This window comes from Vanessa cardui, chromosome 27, assembly GCF_905220365.1.
Source record: "Vanessa cardui chromosome 27, ilVanCard2.1, whole genome shotgun sequence".
In the NCBI taxonomy this organism is placed as follows: Eukaryota; Metazoa; Arthropoda; class Insecta; order Lepidoptera; family Nymphalidae; genus Vanessa; species Vanessa cardui.
This window is the reverse complement of record NC_061149.1, coordinates 5,234,980-5,256,934: the sequence shown is the minus strand read 5'-3', so window position 1 is coordinate 5,256,934 and position 21,955 is coordinate 5,234,980. Positions and strand designations below refer to the sequence as shown.

Below are 21,955 nucleotides of genomic sequence, written 5' to 3'. Positions count from 1 at the left end.
CATCGTATCTGTGCAATAAAGTAAAACAGCAAAAGCGTTATAATGTCATCATAGCTTAAACGTCAATTTGACAAATTCAAATGAAAATGGAACATCAAAGAACAAGGGAGTCGCTTACGCTTTCCTTTGTTGCTAAGTAAAAGTGAATGTTCATATATTGTTAAATAAATACCGTATTTTATTCTCTACATCGTAATTTACAAAATTCTATCGCATATATATTTTAATAATGTCTTCCATGGGGGCGGCTGAAGAAATTGATGAGGCAAAGGAGCGCGCCCATTTTCGAGCAGTTGTGAACGCTTTTAAATATTACAAGTGAGTAAATAATAGTTTAAAGTTCATAAATAACATTGTTTTTTATCTATTACAGCGTACTCTCTTCAAATATCTTGTTAAATTGTGTAGATATTAATAATGTATTCCGACATAGCAACAGTTCGCTAGATCAAATTAGTATAAGTGATTAACCTCCTTAGTTGCAACAATAAGCTTTGTTTACATCCTATACACGTGTGGAACTTTGGCCTTAACGTCCTTGGGTCATAAGGTCTATTTCATGGTGTGATGAAGCTATTTTTCGCTACTTATACTAACGAGATATCTAAATAAACGTTCCGACGTATATCGCAACACCGCTAATCACTCTATTTACTGTTTTATTTATGTCTTTATATTATTAAATCGAATGAATTACAAAAACTAAATATAAAAAAAGAAATTGTAACATAATTGACTTGTGTTTACAATATATTATTACTAGCTTTCATCTAAATAATTTGTTTTTTAAAGTAAAATTGCGAAATTAATTAAGTCATTGTCTAATTTTTTTTCTAGTAAAAATATTGATTGTCATTGTTCTTTTTACATCTAAATTCTTTTTTTTTAAATTTAAAATACATAAAAACCTCAACCTTTTTTCTATTCTCTGATTTGAATAACTTGTTTACTAAAATTAATTCCAATACATCCAGTCTCTGGCATGATTGAATATACTCATTAATATGCATAAATTTTCCTATTTATGACATTAGTAAGCTCACATTAATGAATGGATAGACTAAACTATTCTCTAATACAACTAATTGTTAGTTAAGAGTACCTCACAAAAGTTCAGCAAATACTGTTTTTGCAAAACATTAATCAATTATGTTAGCTCAATAAAAAATTATGTTAATCATACAGATACAGTGTCTAAAGTTGCTGTATAGATAGAAATTCAATATTATTTAATTATAACTTAAATTTCAAAGTCTCCTTTTTGTCTGTTAAACTTTTAAAAAATCTGATAGACTTTACTTGGTGGTAGAGCCTTGTGCAAGCCCATCTGGGTAGGTACCACCCACTCATCAGTTATTCAACCGCCAAATATCAGTACTCAGTATTGTTGTGTTCCATTTGAAGGGTGAGTGAGCCTGTGTAACTACAGGCACAAGGGACATAAAATCTTAGTTCCCAAGGTTGGTGGCACATTGACAATTTAAGGAATACTTAATATTTCTTACAGAAAAAAAATCAGAAATCAAAAATTGTGTTTTCATTTTTTGTCATTAGTATATATATGTATTGAATTGGTTTCAGTTGGAATTATATTTGTTAATTGACAAAAATGCACATAAGAGTCTTATTTGAATAGTTTATTTCATTTTATATACTGATTAGAATATATGTATATATTAAGCTGTTATTTAGTCATCATGTCCTAGAGCTAGAAGATTTATATAGCTCTGTGGAACAATTCCATATGGCACCATTACAGAAACATTTCTTCATAGCTTAAGAGCAGATTGTCAATATATCCTAAGATACTAGTACTTTTATTAATAAATATGATGCTTTTATGATGCAATGTTATGTAAATTATTATGATTAATTTCATACTGTTAATATACCTTGTATGTGAAGTACATGTGTATTGTGTTTTTCTACATATTTCGTATTTAATTGCGTAAATACATCTATTTGTTTATTGTTTAGTATGCCATATATTTTATACATAGAAATTTATATACCTTAATACTTTGTTTAAGATATAATTGCTTCAAGTTTTTTTGTACTGATTGGCAAAATAAATAAAAATTTTAACAAAAAGAAAAACCGACTTCAAACAAAAGACTATTTTAAAACAAATGAATATGCACGAAAAAGTAATAAAAATAATTGCGTATTCAACATATTTTTTAGAGTCTTCCTAAGTTAAATGAAATGAAAAATATTAGACTACTTAAAAGTCGATTAACGATTATATCATGTAGTTATAGTTATTGGTATATTTGGAGCCGGTGTCTAACCTAACTGCGAGCCGTATAAATCAACGCAACGGATTTTGATGCGGTTTTTTTAAAAGATAGTGTGATTCAAGGGGAAGGTTTGTGTATATAATACATGAACAATATAGTAAAGAAACACTGATAATTTTAGAAGTTTGCGATGTGATGTCGTAAATAAACAAATTTTGTAGTATATTTAGTATCAGTATTGCACCCGTGCGAAGCCGGGGTGGGTAGCTAGTTGATTGTAATATTCGACTATGATAATTAAATAAACATAACCACATTACGGAAGGTGACTCAAATATCCAAATAACCTATAAATAAAAGATTCGGCTGAGTATCGCTAACGTGCTCCTCAGAATTGTTCCATTCCCTTACGTTCCGTTACTTTGTCATGGATCCTGTGCTCAGAACCTTACCAAACTTTCACCAAATTACCCTTGAAGTATATATTTTATAATAAAAAAAGAATTATCAAAATTGGTTAACGTGATTATCAGTTATTCACCTATTTGTCGCGCATATACATAATGCAAATTTAAGACTTATGTCGTTTTCATATGGATACCATCATCGGAAAAAAAATAAAAAAAAATGGGACCCCACGGGAAGCACTACCTTTCAAACAAAAAAAAAAATTATCAAAATCGGTCCACCCAGTGAAAAGTTATGAGGTAAAAAAAATACAGACGAATTGATAACCTCCTCCTTTTGGAAGTCGGTTGATTAGATAGATTAGATTTGTTTTATTTTTTAAACACTTTTATAAGATTGAGGCAAAGGAATGTTGTTTACCTGCCTAGGCTATTGTAGGATGAGACTAGAATGTTTATTAGGAAAAAAATAGAATGTACTATAAGATATATGTTTTGATTGACTATAAAATGAGCTGCACTACCGCCATTGAGGCATTGTGATTTCGATGGTCGTTGCGGCAAGTAGGAAGTGCGTTGATTCATTGTTCGTAAAAGTGCTTTATTGTTGTTATTAGTCTTTATATGAATATATGTGATTTGAAGTGTAAATAAAGTGATAATTTATAAGAGTAAGTTATTTTTGTTTCAAGTAAGAATAAATAAATGTAATTACGTAGGGTATTCGAATATATTTTTTTATTTTTTTCTTTATTTTCATTTCTGAACCTAAATTCAGAAGTGGGATAAAGAACTAGTTTTGTGATTGTTTGTTTAATTACATTGACAATGCCTCGCGATAGCAATGAATCGTCGCACCGTTCTCGCGGTAGTTTACGGCGTGTAATAACTCCATACGACGAACGCGATAGGTCACGTCATCGTAATCGCAGTGCTAGCTCTGATCGTAACAACCGCCGCTCGCGACGTCGTCGTCAGACGCGTTCACGTTCTCGCGAACGCCGAAATCACGATTCGCGCTCACCCGCATATTCTCGTTCTGTCAATAACGATAGATTGCAACTTACGCTCGATGCTATTTTAAGAAAGTTAAGTCCTGCCGATAATAATGAACCTCGCGATCTACCTAATAATACGAGTGTTAATCTGGTCAATCATACTAATACGTTACCGAATAACTCTAATGTCAATATTGACAAAGAAATCGATCAGGCTATAAATAACCAAAGTGCCGCGTGTCCATCCGTTCTCGTTACGCCTCGTAGCAATGTTTCACACCAAGCACGTTTGGTGGAGGGCTCATCAAGTCACGGCGATAATGTTCGTAGTCGGGAAGTCGGTTCGTCGGAGCTAATAGAGGCCCTAAAGATGTTACAACCCATTAGATCAAACAATTATTTTATATCTAATTTTGATCCTACCGTCAACAATATTGACACATGGTGCGATGAAGTAGACCGCGCTTGCCTCGCTAACGGTTGGTCGGACGGTGAGTGCCTTTCGAGAGTAGCTTCATGTCTAAAAGGGGACGCGCGTGTATGGCTTTCGGAATGGATAACGAATGATCGTACATGGTCAAATTTTAAAAAGGAACTTAGGCCTCTCTGTCCGCAGCGCTTAGATTACGCAAACATCCTTTATGACGTTATGAGCTTAACATCTGGTCAATATGTAACTTATGCTGAATATGCGCGAAGAACCCTACTTCGATTACGTGTAATTAATGGTTTGAGCGATGAGTTGCGTACGTTAATTGTTATACGCGGAATAGAAGATGCCCAAATACGGGCGGCAGCTACAAATGCACACTTAACAGTCGATAATATAGTGTCGTTTTTATCTATATATGTAAAGACGGTTAAAAATAAATCAAATGCGCGAAACGATAACGGTCACCCGCTCAAACGATTGAATTCAAACGTTAATAGGCAAGGCGATGCTAGGTGTTTTAAGTGCGGTTTACGTGGTCATTTTGAACGCTCGTGTAGACGCTCAAATGTAGACGCGAGTCAAGTATCAAGTGGGAATTTTAGAGATCGGTTACAGTGTAGATTTTGTAAAAAGATGGGTCATGTTGAGAAAGATTGTTTCGCTAAAAATCGTTCGAATACGCAAGGCCAACGACAAGTTAACCTATGCAGAGCTCGTTTGACTTCCTTCTCTAAGGATGTTATGACCGCGGTGGTAGAAGGAGTCCCGATGGACGTTCTTATAGATAGTGGGGCACTTAACGTGTCGTTGATATCCTCCGATGTTTTGCGTTATCTTTCAAGTCGGCCGCAGACAACCTATTGTGTCCTCAAAGGTATTAGCAATCGCGAGATCATAGTGGACTCTTTTGTTACCGTTAATATTGAACTTGACGAAATTTCGATCGAAGCAGACTTGATGGTCGTACCATCGTCCTGCATGAACACGTCTATAATTATTGGTACGGACGTTTTGAATCGGGACGGGGTAGTTTATATAAGGACTAAAGACAGACAATATCTCTCGCATTCTTTGAATGATATAAAGGCTGTTAACCGGGTAACGACTATCGATGAGGTTAAAATAGACACCCCGCTTAAAGGTAACGAATATGAATCCTTATTAGAAGTAGTGAGAGACTACTCTGACTATTTTATTTCTGGTACTGCGACTACAACAGTTAAAACAGGTGAAATGTGCATAAAGTTAACGAGTTCTGAGCCGGTCGCTTATCGTCCCTATAAACTTTCCCATCAGGAGAAACTCAAGGTTAGAGATATCATTGCTGATCTGCTTAATAAAAAAATTATCAAAGAGTCGCAATCAGAATATGCAAGTCCAATCATCTTAGTCAAAAAAAAGGATGGGTCAGATCGCATGTGCGTGGACTTTCGAGCTCTTAATAGATTAACTGTAAGAGACAGATATCCTTTGCCCTTAATCGACGACCATATTGATAGATTGGGAAGTTATAAATATTTTACGAGTCTCGATATGGCCACGGGATTTTATCAAATACCCATTAATAGCCAGTGCACGCATTATACGGGGTTCGTAACACCAGAGGGTCATTACGAATTTTTAAAGATGCCATTCGGCTTGACTAATTCACCCGTTGTGTACCAGCGTATCATCAATAATACGCTTCGTGATTTTATTAACTCGGGACGCGTGCTAGTTTATATCGATGACGTTTGTATCATGAGTTCTTGTGTCGCTGAAGGGATTACTCTTCTTCGAGAGGTTCTTTGCACTCTAACAAACGCTGGTTTCTCAATAAACTTAAGTAAATGTTCCTTTTTAAAAACCGAGATCGAGTACTTAGGACGTTTAATTAGTGAGGGTCAGGTTAAGCCGAGCCCCCGTAAGGTAGAAGCACTTACAAGATCTTCCCCTCCTCAGAATGTTAAGCAAGTCAGACAGCTTCTTGGCCTTGCAGGATATTTCCGCAAGTATATAAGGAATTACGCAACTAAAACGGTTAGTCTTACACATTTAACTAAAAAGGGTGTTAAATTTAATTGGGGACCAGAACAGGAACAGGTACGATTAGAATTGATTCAAACTCTTACTAACGCTCCCGTTCTAGCCATTTTTAATCCCAAGTTCAAAACTGAAGTCCATACCGACGCTAGTAGTGCAGGCTATGGGGCTATTCTTTTACAAATTCACGCTGATGATAGTAGGCACGTCGTAGAATACTTTAGTAAGGTTACACAAAACGCTGAGTCCAGATATCATTCTTATGAGCTGGAAACCCTAGCAGTCGTGAAAGCTTTACAGCACTTTCGACACTATCTTATCGGTTTGCAATTCAAGTTGGTCACTGACTGCAATGCTCTCAAGTCTACGGAGCGAAAGAAAGACTTGCTGCCTCGTGTGGCTCGATGGTGGTTATACCTCCAAGATTTCGATTTTGTAATAGAGTATAGGCAGGGTGTGATGATGCCACACGTCGATTATTTGAGCCGCAACCCTCCAGCTGTTGTTAACCAAATATCACGTCCTCAGAACTGGGCACAAATCGCTCAGTCCGCTGATAATGAGGTTCAAACTTTGATGGTAAAGCTGCAGGAAGGAAAGTTGGATTCTAACCGGTATGTAGTTCGAAATGGGTTGCTTTGCTACAGACATAGTCAGACGGGTGAGGAGGCTAGGTTTTTGTGCTTTATCCCTAAGGGCCATAGGTTGAGCCTACTTAGGCTATTTCACGACGAACATCAGCATATAAATGCCGAAAAAACCTTGGATCTAATACAAAGACATTTTTGGTTCCCTGGTATGAGCAGCTTTGTACGAAAGTACATAGCCCACTGTATAATATGTGTTTCAAAGAAACGTATACCCCGTCAACCACTACAACAAATAACCTCATGGCAAAAACCGTCGGAACCTTTTGATACGATTCACATTGATGCTTTGGGCCCTTTACCGATTTCAAAAAATTACAAGTTTATATTAATTGTTGTGGACGCATTTACAAAGTTTTGTTTGCTCTATCCTATTCAGCGCCAAGATGCCCTGGAACTGAAGGCATGTCTTACTAATACAATTGCTCTTTTTGGGGCTCCGAAATTATTGATCACAGATCGAGGGCGCATGTTCGAGTCCCGTGAATTTTCAAGTTGGATACAGCAGCTGGGCTCATCAATACACTACATCACCCCAGAAATGCATCACGCGAATGGACAAGTTGAGAGGTACGTCAGGACACTCCTCAACATGTTACGCGTGGAAGCGGACCTCAACCCAGCCTGGTCAGATACCTTGTGGAGACTTCAATTAACGTTGAATATTACGCGTCAGAAAACCACGCAGTCATCTCCCCTGAATTTGCTGGTAGGTATGGAAGGAGCAACACCCTTAATACGCTCTGTTGTTCGCGATTTAGCTATCGATGGTACTCGACCAAATAGGGAATCGTGGCGAGATATGTGTAGAGCTAGAGCTAGTGAGTTATTGGAGAGCAACCAACAGAGGCAAGATGACCGTGTTAATCAGAATCGACAGGTTCCGAAGCAGTATAGCGTTGGCGACCTTGCCTTTGTTATTAAGTATTCACAATCCGTTGGTAAGCTAGACCCCGGGATGCGAGGTCCTTATCGGGTCACACGAGTGCTGCCTGCCGGCCGCTATGAGTTGAAGCTTCTTGCTGGTAGCTACGGGAAGACAACCCAGGCGGCGGCTCAATATATGGTGCCGTGGAAGGGCGAATGGTGTCCTGAGTCTTGTGCGTCGTTCTTCAGTCGTAAGTGCTAATACGAATTCTTTATGTTGACTTTAGTCGAGCTTATAATTATGGTGTGTGATACCTGAATTACGATGTAATTCGGATGACATATATAATTTTTGTGATACCTGAATTACGATGTAATTCGGATGACGTATATAATTTGTGTGATACCTGAATTACGATGTAATTCGGATGACGTATATAATTTGTGTGATACCTGAATTACGATGTAATTCGGATGACGTATATAATTTGTGTGATACCTGAATTACGATGTAATTCGGATGACGTATATAATTTGTGTGATACCTGAATTACGATGTAATTCGGATGACGTATATAATTTTTGTGATACCTGAATTACGATGTAATTCGGATGACGTATATAATTTGTGTGATACCTGAATTACGGTGTAATTCGGATGACGTATATAATTTGTGTGATACCTGAATTACGATGTAATTCGGATGACATTCATTACGTTTCTGATACCTGAATTAATGTTTAATTCGGAAGACATGTTTTTATGTATGTGTAACTCGGAACATATGTAAAGCATAATGACTTCCGAGTTAACTCATACAACGGACATAAAGTATACGGTCGCGATATTTGTATGGCACACAATGGCGCCTTGTGTGTCGTGCGGGTATCGGGACGGTATATGTCACTAAAATATTCATGTAACATAAAAGATTTTTATACGATTTAATCCGCAGATGACGATGATGATGTGGGAGAACAGGACAATTCAACGCCTGGAACAAGCCAAGGTTTGTCAATGCCACAACTTGACTGTGAGGATGTTGATATGCCACAAGACAACTCGGAAGGGTGTTCATCAAACGTCGTCGAGGACGACTCCACGTCAGGAGAGGCCGTATAAGATATATGTTTTGATTGACTATAAAATGAGCTGCACTACCGCCATTGAGGCATTGTGATTTCGGTGGTCGTTGCGGCAAGTAGGAAGTGCGTTGATTCATTGTTCGTAAAAGTGCTTTATTGTTGTTATTAGTCTTTATATGAATATATGTGATTTGAAGTGTAAATAAAGTGATAATTTATAAGAGTAAGTTATTTTTGTTTCAAGTAAGAATAAATAAATGTAATTACGTAGGGTATTCGAATATATTTTTTTATTTTTTTCTTTATTTTCATTTCTGAACCTAAATGTACAGTAATTAATGATATTTATACAATTTTACATTTATATTGAAGGTACTTGACCATGTAGTCTAATTGTGGTCCATTGAGAATAATTTAATTCAACAGACAACCTCTCGTGTTTCTTCCGAATTTACAGTGTTTTCAAATAAAAAAGAAAATGTAGATGACAAAAGGGGAATTAAAAGTGTTTTGATGTCTGATTTATGATTATAAACAAAACTTACAATTTAATATTCGAATTTAAATATTTTTTTTGTTTTCAGATTGTGCAGCCTCGATAGGATACATAAATCCGAGAAAATAGTGTCTATGCTACAACCGAATCACCAACGTCGTCTAGAAAAGTACAAAAGCTACCTCATTAAATTTAAAAAGTGTTTAGATGTTAATAATAGTGTTGTTCATCTTATAATAAGGGATGTTGATACAATGTTTGAAAATGTGGACCACAGTATCGATGCGAACACGAACGGAATGGAGAGCTTCGGCTGTAATTATAATAACTGTGAGATACCATCGCAGAAACAGCATAAAATGCAGCATGATGTTGAAAAGGTTAGTTTATTTGTGAAGCAACATTGTTCTGCTGTAACAACAACAGCCTGTAAATTCCCAGTGCTGGGCTAAAGGCCCCCTTTCCCTTTGAGGAGAAGGTTTTGGAACATATTCCACCACGCTGTTCCAATGCGGGTTGGTTGAATACACATGTGGCAGAATTTCTATGAAATTTGTCACATGCAGGTTTCCTCTCGATGTTTTCCTTCACCGCTGAGCACGAGATGAATTATAAAGACAAATTAAGCACATGAATCAGCGGTGCTTGCATGTCTTTGAACCCGCAATCATCGGTTAAGATACACGCGTTCTAACCACTGGGCCATCTCGACTCTCTGCTGTAAACAGTTCTCTATTAATATATCATCAGCATTATAATAATATAAAAAAAAGTCGCATAACCCCCCCCCTGTCTCTATGTACGCTTAGATCTTTAAAATTACGCAACCGATTTTGATGTGGTTTTTTTTTTAACAGACAGGATTCGAGAGGAAAGTTTTTGTACATAATATGGACTATTTAGTAAAGAAACACTGATAATTGTAGAAGTTTGTAATGTGATATCCGTAAATGAACAAATTCCGTAGTATATTTTGGTATCAGTTATTGAGTTTGTGCGAAGCTGGGGGGTGGGTCGCTCTGTGAAAGTAGCATGCGTAAGCGATTCCGTGGCGCCCGCCGAAAGACAGAGAGGGTACCACTGGTTTTTTAGTGGGTAAACTCAGTGTACCTGGGCGCACTCGGCGTCCAGGGAACCGGGGAGTGCCAACCCCCACCCCCTTTCACTTCCCATCAGGTGGGGGAAGAGCGTAATGCGTTTTCCAGCGAGAAAAAAAGAAGTTTCGCCCTCGCTAGAAGTATTATAAGTATGACGACCTCCGTGGTCGAGTGGTGTGTACACCGGTTTTCATAGGTACGCCACACTGAGGTCCTGGGTTCGATTCCCAACCGAGTCAATGTAGATTATCATTTGTTTCCTATGTTGTCTTGGGTCTGGGTGTTTGTAGTGCCGTCGTTACTACTGATTATCCATAACACAAGTGCTTTAGCTACTTACATTGGGATCAGAGTAATGTATGTGATGTTGTCTCATATTTATTTATATTTACTATTCCATTTGACTTTAAATTCATTTCAGTACTCGTAACACATTACGTTTATCGAATAAGAAAAAATGTTTTTGTTTTTTTTTTTTTATTGCATGTTTTTAGCACCGTTGGTTTAAAATGCCTTTATTTTGTTTCAAGGTACAATCGGTACTAAAGAATATAGTGAGGGACTGGAGCGACGCCGGTGCAGCTGAGCGGGAACAGTGCTATAGGCCCATACTCGAGGAACTGGAGTCGAGGTATCCACCGGAAGAATTTAGGTGAGTACCATATCGAATAACAATTTATTTTAGCTAGTATGAACTTTCTCGCGGATTTAGACTAAGGCTCACAGATCATAAGGTTTCGAATAATTGGCAGGTATTTTGATAACATCGTATGGGGGGGGGAGTGTTTCGTTACGTAACGCGTTACGGCTCCAATCTATCTGGCTTCGCTTTTCTCTGATACATTCTTAGTTATCATTCTTAAATTTGAATGAAAATAAACAATAAAACATTTCATGAAATTTAAGTAGTAGTAACATAAGCTCTTCTTAAGTTAAACGAATTCAATATTAAATAGTTTGACATAGATTAGTTTAAAAAAAAAAAAGTAACAGCCTGTAAATTCCCACTGCTGGGCTAAAGGCCTCCTCTCCCTTTGAGGAGAAGGTTTGGAACATATTCCACCACGCTGTTCCAATGCGGGTTGGTGGAATACACATGTGGCAGAATTTCTATTAAATTTGTCACATGCAGGTTTCCTCACGATGTTTTCCGTCACCGCTGAGCACGAGATGAATTATAAAGACAAATTAAGCACATGAATCAGCGGTGCTCGCCTGGGTTTGAACCCGCAATCATCGGTTAAGATGCACGCGTTCTAACCACTGGGCCATCACGACTCATTTACTACTTTACTATTTACTTACTTTACTTTAGTTTTAGTTATCACTTTTGGCGGGCGTATAATAGAGAGCTGTGATAGCCCAGAGGTTAGAACGCGTGCGTCTTAACCGATGATTGCAGGTTCAAACCCAGGCAAGCGCCACTGAATATTTAGTTAGTGTTTATAATTCATCTCGTGCTGGGCGGTGAAGGAAAACATCGTGACTTTTTGAAAACTACATATCTCTTATTTTCACTAACCCGCATTGGAACAGCATGCTGGAATATGTTCCAAACTTTCACTACAACAGGCTGTTGTTGTTGTTGTTGTTGTAATATAAGTTGGAGGTGATAACAAAGGTCATTCTCTGATAGTGATAGGTCACACATCAAGGTGCTAGTGCCGGGCGCTGGTCTCGGCAGGCTGGCGTGGGAGATCGCCGCCAGAGGATACTCGTGCCAAGGGAACGAGTTTTCGCTGTTCATGCTGTTTGCCAGTAACTTCATACTGAATAAATGTCCTGAGGTCAGTCTGATAACTTATATACACCCTATTCCAGTAGGAAAGTAGGAAGTAGGAAAATATATAAACAAACCTTAGATATACGTATTACATGTGATTTTCAAATAAATCAACTATATTGTGCAATATTAAGAGTGTATGATTATTATCTATTATTAGACGACCTTAATTGGTTTTCATGGGTACGCCACTCTGAGGTCCCGGGTTCGATTCCCGGCCGATTCGATGTAGATTACTATTAGTTTTCTATGTTGTCTTGGGTCTGGGTGTTTGTGAAACCGTCGTTACTTCTGATTTCCATAACACAAGTGCTTTAGCTACTTACGTTGGGATCAGAGTAATGTATGTGATGTTGTCCAATATTTATTTATGATCAAGTGTTGTCTCATAATCTCAGAGTCAAAAATTCGCTTATGTTATCGATATATAAGATAATTATTTGTAATAATATTATTAATTATTTCAATTGATTTACATTCCGACGCCATCTTTCTTTTCGAGTACATAATGAGTACCATAGATGTTCTTGACCGATCACGTCACTGCAATACAAGGTCAAACTTTTTCATTCACCTTAACTCCTATTATATTTACATCTTATACTTGGTGGTAGGGCTTTGTGCAAGCCCGTCTGGGTAGGTCCCACCCACTCGTCAGTTACTCTACCGCCAAACAACAGTACTCAGTATTGTTGTGTTCCGGTTTGAAGGGCGAGTGAGCCAGTGTGACTACAGGCACAAGGGACATAACATCTTAGTTCCCAATGTTGGGGGCACATTGACGATGTAAGGAATAGTTAATATTTCTTACAGCGTCATTGTCTATGGATAATGGTGGAAATAATCATTTTTACAGGCAAACATGAGAGCCGAGAAGGCCCAGTGGTTAGAACACGTGCATCTTAACCGATGATTGCGGGTTCAAACCCAGGCAAGCACCGCTGTTTCACGTGCTTAATTTGTCTTTATAATTCATCTCGTGCTTTGCAGTCAAGGAGAACATCGTGAGGAAACCTGCATGTGACAAATTTCATAGAAATTCTGCCGCATGTGTATTCCACCAACCGGCATTGGAACAGCGTGGTGGAATATGTTCCAAGCCCTCTCCTCAAAAAGGGAGGGGAGGCATTTAGCCCAGCAGTGGGAAATTTACGGGCTGTTACTTTACTTTTTTTTTACTTTACAGGCGAACAAACACACGGTATACCCCTGGGTCCACCAGTACGTGAACCACATGACGAGCGAGCATCAGATACAGGCGGCTACCTTCCCGGACGTTCCCCCCGCCACCAGGCATTCGCACTTCTCGATAGCAGCCGGGGACTTCCTCAAGGTTAGTCCGATCGAGCTGAGATGGCCCAGTGGTTAGAACTCGTGCATCTTAACCGATGATTTCGGGTTCAAATCCAGGCAAGCACCACTATGTATGTGTGCTCGATTTGTGGTAATTCATCTCGTGCTCGGCGGTGAAGGAAAACATCGTGAGGAAACCTGCATGTGTCTAATTTTATTGAAAATCTGCCACATGTGCATTCCACCAATATAATGGAATACGTTCCAAACCCTCTCCTTAATGGAAGAGGAATAGTGTGAAATTTACACTGCTGCTGCTGTTACTTTACTTAATTTCTTTACTTTAATTTCAAGTTTGGTAATATTTAAGTTTATTTATTTCATAAGTGTTGGCCAAGATTTAAATGTCCGCCAAAACAACATGCAATAAATAGTTAAGAATTTCGTTACTTACGCTCCTTCGCTCGATAACTGTAATTACTTTGACAAGGTACCAATATTCAATCAATTCTGGTAGTACATGGACTATTGTAGATTAATATATTGTACATTATATATTAATATTCGAACGATAATTTCAGGTGTACACGGATTTGGACGAGTGGCACTGCGTAGCGACGTGTTTCTTCATCGACTGCGCGCCGAATGTCATCGAGTTTATCGAGAGGATACACGCAATACTGCGGCCGGGCGGCTACTGGATCAACCTTGGACCACTGCTGTACCATTATAGGTGAAACTATATTTTTTCATCGTATATAACATTTGTCCCCCCCCCCCAATCTTCCTTATGGACCCCGACAATTTATTTATATCTGACTAGCGATCCGACCCGGCTTAACATACTAGTAAAGTAAGTAAAGTAACAGCCTGTACATTTCCCACTGCTATAAGGCCTCCTCTTCCATTAAGGAGAGGGTTTGAAACATATTCCACCACGCTGTTCCAATGCGGGTTGGTTGAATGCACATGTGGCAGAATTTCGATGAAATTAGACACATGCAGGTTTCCTCACGATGTTTTCCTTCACCGCTGAGCACGATATAAATTATAAACAGAAATTAAGCACACATTATATATATATAATATAATGTGTGCTGCAGGGTTGGTGGAATACACATGTGGCAGAATTTCTATGAAATTTGTCACATGCATGTTTCCTCACGATGTTTTCCTTCACCGCTGAGCACGATATAAATTATAAACAGAAATTAAGCACACATTATATATATATATAGTGGTGCTTGCCTGGGTTTGAACCCGCAATCATCGGTTCTAACCACTGGGCCATCTCAGCTCTCAAATATGTGTAATTTGCCTTTTTTCTGTTTCAGTGACATGCCAACAGAGATCAGTATCGAGCCACCATATGACATTTTATTGGACATCATCAAGGATGTCGGGTTTGAGGTTTTGGTAAGTTTACACAATCTTTACATAATCAACATTATATAGGTGTAAAATCATAATTAAAAATTAGTAGTACTCTTATTCATAGTAATAAACAAACGGTCTTCTTAAAAAGAGATTTTATATATATTTTTTTTTGTTTCAGAAGGAACAGACCGGTGTAAAAACGAAATACGCACAAAATCCAAATTCGATGATGCAACACGAATATAAATCTGTGTTCTTTGTGTGTAGGAAACCTTTCCCGACATAAATAAAAGTATTATTAATATAAATGGTTAATACTGGTTATAATCATACTAATTAAACGGTCTGTTAGTTGATTACATATTCATATATATCTATAGCGTCGACCAATCACAGGACGAGTAACGGATGACCTTGAAATTACGCGATCTCATTGGTCGAATCTGTGTATGATATTACACAGTTTTGTATGAAGTTAAAATTGGATGTTACTTGAGAAACAACTCTTAACAGTTCTACTGTAAGAGTTGTTTTGGATAATATAACAAATCGCATGCAATATGTACAATCAGAGTAATAAAACCTTCGTCAGTTTTCAAATTAATTCCTTTATCAAGTCCTAAACTCTTAGTACCTTTTGAATCTAAACATCAAATCATTGCGACGAAATAGTCATTATCGATCGGTAAAGCAGATTATCGCTCATACTGAGCACACGAAAATAGATCTTAAGGTGTAGAACCCCTTCTTAACGCGACTGTACATTTGTTTTTTTAATATTTTTCTTTTGATTGGTTGAGCTATAATTGTCCTATATTTATCACATCGAAGAACTTCACTGTTTTTTGTGATTATACAAAATAAATGTCCTGAAGTGATATAAAAACTCATATATTTAATCCATTTATTAATTGAACAACCCGAGTAACCTATGCCTTCATACCTTTCCAGGATCAAAAATGTCTTAAGTAACAAGCAATGCATAATATATATCGTCATTACGGTTGTAATGTGATGAAATTTTTTAATATTTTCGTGGTATTTTAAAAGCTTATTTGCTAAAAGTATCTCAAAAATAAAAAAAATCTCAGAACAGTCCTTGTTTTCTATGATGACGATATATGCGTGCATAGAATTTTTAATTGAATGTCAAATCAGATCTAATATATTAATTTTTCCCCAAAATTATTTTAATTTACTGTGAATGTAAAACCATACATCAAACCCTGTTTAGGCATTTAATACTAATGGCGGAATAAAGAAAAACACATACAACATATAAAAACATTCATCCCCTCTTTTGGCAGTCATGTAACATAAAGTCATACATATAGTCAATGATATTCTAATAAACACATATGTTACACCCTTTCTAAACAACAGAAAAAAGTGTGCCGCGCCGGGGACCGTTTATTTTACATTTCGTTACAAGTAAAAAGGATAGCATGATAAAAACAATAAGTAAGTGATAACTAGATGTTTTAATTACGCAAAACGTATTACTAAGTAATTATGATGTATTAAAACGTATTACTGGTATAATTATGACGAAAACGACTAAAGGCAAACGTCCCAATTAGGACGTTTTCTAGTCTTCACTTTGCGCGTTAATGACATATCTGTTTACTAGAACATCATTGCATATAGTATACAAAAAAATTCATACATCCATTGCTGGGTAAGAGATGGACAAACTGACAAGAACTGAAACTCTGAAGAGGTGACAATTTTTTTCCATAATTATATTAAAGTTTGTAGAATGTTCGCTCACCGTAAAGCAGATTTCACCATCAGGTGGCCTAGTTAGCCAGTCTGCCTATTTTAAATAAAAAAATACGTAATAGGCAGTCAATGAGCTTTGAGATTAAAGTCAAATCTGATTGGGATTGGGCTTTAGCCAAATGTATTAAAAATAAATAATAAATAAAAAAAAACCTTAGTTGTTTTTATATATTAAAAAAAAACATTATTTCTAATGCTAATTTGTTTACTTACATTAAAAACGTTGAAAACGAACCTCATTTGTTTTAAAATGTTTATTGTTACGTTGAGATTATAAAATAAAAGACAGATAGAGCTATGGCAACTTTATTGTTCGTTATCATTTCTCGTTCTGCTATAAGGAAAGTTGTTAGTTTTTTTTTTTGACGAAGAAATTTAAAAAAAGGATATGGTCGCATTACCGACAGTTTTATATTATATCGCTTTTTATTACTTTTTTAAATGTTCCGAGCGCTCCATCTTTGTTTCATAATCTGAGTTGTTACGTTTTATATTAAGTTATAACAAAAAAATTATTATACGCAATTATTTATTGGTTAGTGGAAAATATAACCTTAGATCTATTAGGCTGTTTAATGGAACCCTTTTTGACATTTATCTAAAAAAAAAATATCGGTATTATTAAAGATGTTTATAAGACGTCATTTGAGTGATGGTTATGCATATAGTACGACACAAATTAGATGTAGCATCGACATAATTTGTAAAACTGATCACATCCGAATTAAGTACGCCATCCCAAATTATCAATATTTATTTCTTATTTAAATATGATCTTTACACAAACGTAATAACTTGTAATATCATATGACCTAATATATTCGTCATTTTGACACGTCGATTTGCTTTCTCCGATTGAAGTATGACGCGAGAATCTATAGCGACGAATAGCTTCGAATGGTGCGATAGGGAGCTTTTTCTATCGTCAGTAATCGGTTTTACGAATTTTGACGATGCTACATCTAAGTTTTGTCGTACTATTGTAATTTTTTTGACGATACCCACCAATATAAAGACTACTGACTTTATAAATCGACTTATTATATTAATAGTTTTGTTTTAAAAATAATAACAATCTTATAATATCGAGGTATTAAAACTTTGGAAACCAATGTAAATAATATTACAAAAGTAATATAACAAATGACAACAGTTTTCCATTACGTATTACCTAAAGTATTTTTTTCAGGGGTTATTGACCTATTTGTCTTTGATTTTTTTTGACAAGTTGCTAAGCGACTCCGGAATTATTGATCCTTAAGTGAGATTAGTACAATATTTAAAATATATACTTTAAATATTAAAAGTGAAACACCAATTTGGAAACGAATAAGAAAACTAATTTTTTGTTTCCAAAATTTTAGTCTATGGTTCAATATTTGTTCCAAATATGACATAAGGCTACAGATGGTGAAATAAAATTGTTGGATTTTCGTTAAAAAATTGTTTAAAATACTACTTTATTGATGTGGGAATTTACGAGTACTATTGAATCGTAATTTTCTAGGATTATATTAAAATTAGTTTATACCGTGCATGATATATGTTGTCTGGCAAAAAAACAGGCAATTATTACATTTAGTATTATCATCCTAAATTGTATTGGTAGCCTTTCACTCGTAAGTAGTAAGTCAGTGGTAACTTCCAAATTACGCGGGTTATATGACCCGTCAGCAAAAACAATTTGTTTCTTGAATATAATAAGTGTGTACAATTAAACGTGAAACGAATTAAAGTTGTCGAGCTTTAATTGTTTGTCGGTCTAAAGTTATATGGTTTATTCTCTCTAAATGTACTTTCAGTGTTGCCAGCTATAATAATTAAAACAAATAATTAAATTAACGAACTTTTTGTTTAAATTTTTCAGACTGGATGAAGCATAAGTATAATTATTAAGTGGTCAATATGTTTCGTTAGTAATAAATTATTTTGGATGAAAAAACTTTGAAATGTTGACTTTGTTTAATATTTTAAATGTTATTTTCTAGATAAAAATCAAAATGAAAGTAAACACCTGTATCGCAAAGTATTATTTTGTTTGGAATCCATCTTATGAAGTTTAATGTGATAAAACATCCTCATTTTGTTTTAAGTACATTGTAAAGAGATTAATAAAATCGTTTACTATTGTATACTTATTTGTTTTATTTTAAATCATATGTGTTGTATTTAATCATGTATATTTTGTTAGAAATCTATAGAATTAAACCAATGTCGAACCCACCACACCTAGCATCAGTCATAGTTAGATTATCTACTAGACCTATACAGTAAAAAATAAAATAAATAAAAAATATATACATACTGTATTCATATTAAAACTACTCTATTGATTCACTATTCTAATGTAATCATTTGTTGGCCAAACATTGGCTGATATTGGCGTGTGCCTTGTTTAAAAACTATAAATTGTTGTTTATTATAATAGTTAGTTATTTTATGACATCTCATATTCCGACATACGATATTAGACGTATTTCGATATATCGGACCTCATGCCTCACAACTCATACCGCTTATTATATCTAATTTAAAAAAAAAAAGAAAATAAGCGAGATGACATTAGTGGGGTGGATATGAATAAAAATTATAAGACTTGGCTGTACGGTGTAATACCTTTGCCTTTTCCCTCTAAGGAAAGAAAAAAGCGAAAAAAAAAATAGTGTGGTGGGATAAATTTAATAAAAATATAAATCAATCCGTCAGCGTTTTATTTAAATACTGTATAAAATATCTTCCGATTTTATTAGCATTCTCGTTTGAATGATTCATTTTAGCATAAGTCAGGAACTGTCTTCGTAGTCTTAGGAGCTGTTGGGGGTTGATCGCGTTCATGATACTCACTTCGAGTTCACATCCAGGGTAGTCTGGGAACTTGACTATGTCTAGATTCAATTGTTTCGAATCTAGGATATGTTTTGAAATAGCTTGAGTTACTTTGTCGAGTTCATAGAGGAAGTTTGTTGAACTAAGTGGAGGCTGAAACAAAAATATATTTATCATTTTTGTTGGTAGGCTTATTTACAAATAGGCCAGCTGATGTTAAGATATATACAGGGTTATTGGTAATTCGACGTCCGGAGGAGGTGATAGGGGTGACTATTTGCAATAATTTTAACCCATGTGGGATTAAAATTATTGCAAATAGTATAATAATCCAAAAGTGAACCATTTTTGAGATATCACATTTTTTAGCTTTTTCAAAATTTCTCAAAAATGCAACTTCAAAAATTTATTTAAAGAAAAGTATCAATTAAAATCAATTTTTTTCTTTTGTTTTATAAAAACAATTAAACTATCTATAATTATCGGTCCAAATTTTTTTAAGATGAAAATGAAAAAAAAATAGTCATCCCTTTCACCTCCTAACGGATATACGTCGAGTTACCAATAACCATGTATATCCATAATCTATCGAAATATTGTGAACCATGCTTGCTGACATATGACAACTGACAAGTGCTAGTGTAAGATGCGAACTAAGCAATCCTAAAGCTTAGTAAATTAGTTTGTAGCTCTGAGCTTATTATAAAAACTCTAATGTTGGGTGGTAGTGACAATTGTGACATAATTTCATTCACTACAGATTTATATCTAGATTTCATCACAACATTTTCCGAGTATTAGATGAATTGTGAATACAAATCTCTATTTACCATGAACCACTTATTTTTGGTTAGGTAGGATGGACTACCTATTTGATAGAACATTAAAAACTTCTTACTGTAATTTTGTATAGGGATTATCTAAAATACATACATTTTGTGTGCTCATATTTGGAGGGGGTGGTTTCTTTTCAAACAAAACTTTATAAAGACCCTTAAAATCCAATTGATCTGTCGGTTGCACGGTGAAAAGTGGACTGTCCCATCTGTTACTGGCTATAGGTTCTTCAAATCTGTAATTAAAAAAATTAGTGTTAATACAATGACCTTATTTATCCATACTGTAGCTAAAATTGTTCAACAAAACTGTCAGTTAAGAAAAACAATGATTAAATTTATCATTATTGTTAGATGAAGGTTCCTTATCACATATACTGTTTGCCTGCCCCACACTCATTCATCTGATATTCTCCCTCATTTACTGTTTGCCTGCCCCAAAACTCCATCCATCCTATATATGACATATTCCCTCCTAAAGTTCCTTGTCCTATTAATGTTGAATGTTTGTTAATGTTTGTGTTTTAGTCCATTTAGTAAATTTCTATATTGAACATAATTATTATTAACCTTCTCCTGAAGGGGAGAGGAGGCCTTAGCCCAGCAGTGGTAAATTTACAGGCTGTTATTATTATTTATTACATTGAACATAATAAGAGATTAAGTGTAATACAAAAATATGTACAAGCCATGATAAAAATGTAAGACAAACTGACAAATCTATCCAGCATCTATTCATCAAATCTTAATTCTGTTCATAAAACATCTCGGACTCCCATGATATCTTAAAGTTGAAAGTTAATTTACCTTAATTTTGTGAGTGCATTAAAAACTTCTTCAGTATAAGGCTCATTGTGTATACTTTTGTCTACATTATCTGTTGTACAATCTTGCTGTTCCTTTTGACTGATTCTTTTCAGGTTATCTTCCCAGGCTTCTTGGTGGTTGCGAATTGTGTAAATAGTGCACTGTGTCGACTTAGATGCTTTTGATGCACAGTATAATTCATAGCGGTAACCTGAAAGTTATTAATGCTATATAAAATGTGCTCAAGTATACTAGCCAGCTGGCTCATTGATACCAATAATTAGAGGTATAAAATACAATATTAGGTAATCTCAAGAGACTATCCAAGTATGGGCACAAACACAGGTGCATAATCTAGACCCTCATACTCATTAACGAATGGGACGGAAAATTCGATACGATCGAAAACAGTTAGTAGGGGCCAGACCAACGGCTTTCTAGACTCTGCACTGTTAATGAGAATTGTTCTACAGCCCATTAACTTTTATTTGCACGATTTGGTGATTAAGCTTCAGGATATGGTCGGTCTTATGTTTAGCCACTAGACTAACGAGGCAACTGAATAAAATTATTAACTAGTTGCTATTTTACATATACGAACTAATGTTTACCTTTAATATAATTGCTTCCGTCTAATATTACAACGTTATCCTTATTTATAAGTCGTATAACTTCGGACTTTAAATGTCCCCTGACTCTTTTTTCCTTTTGGAAATCTAAATAATTAGAATTCTTATCATAACCTAACTTTAAAATCGTTTCGTCTTCAGAGACAATATCGACTTGTTTCTTGTGTGTTTTCTCAAAGAATTCTTTTAGTTCATTCGCCCGGGTTGTTTTCCCACTAACCGGTGTACCACATATTATAATTAAAGGCATTTTATTAATTAAAATTCTAACACAATATTTACACTACGTAACGTCAAAATGACGTTACCAAATGTGATACGTTTCACGT

General features: G+C 35.5%; 3 protein-coding genes across 3 annotated transcripts; 2 read left to right on the top strand and 1 right to left on the bottom strand.

The window, feature by feature from the left end:
- The first annotated feature begins 66 nt into the window (after positions 1–66).
- Positions 67–15,636, top strand: LOC124541171 (carnosine N-methyltransferase). Its single transcript, XM_047119033.1, has 8 exons — positions 67–318; positions 9,285–9,576; positions 10,824–10,945; positions 11,930–12,080; positions 13,263–13,409; positions 13,951–14,102; positions 14,704–14,785; positions 14,925–15,636. Exons 1-8 carry the CDS (start codon positions 230–232, stop codon positions 15,030–15,032), a joined length of 1,143 nt encoding a protein of 380 aa, XP_046974989.1. The 5' UTR covers positions 67–229; the 3' UTR covers positions 15,033–15,636.
- LOC124541172 lies at positions 7,589–8,998 on the top strand. Its single transcript, XM_047119034.1, has 2 exons — positions 7,589–7,865; positions 8,571–8,998. Exons 1-2 carry the CDS (start codon positions 7,706–7,708, stop codon positions 8,735–8,737), a joined length of 327 nt encoding a protein of 108 aa, XP_046974990.1. The 5' UTR covers positions 7,589–7,705; the 3' UTR covers positions 8,738–8,998.
- Positions 15,637–19,213: 3,577 nt separating the features above from the next.
- LOC124541086 (protein KTI12 homolog) lies at positions 19,214–21,955 on the bottom strand. The gene is made up of 4 exons (XM_047118911.1): positions 21,609–21,955; positions 20,998–21,208; positions 20,288–20,426; positions 19,214–19,507 (listed from the first exon to the last, which is right to left on the bottom strand). Exons 1-4 carry the CDS (start codon positions 21,874–21,876, stop codon positions 19,223–19,225), a joined length of 903 nt encoding a protein of 300 aa, XP_046974867.1. The 5' UTR covers positions 21,877–21,955; the 3' UTR covers positions 19,214–19,222.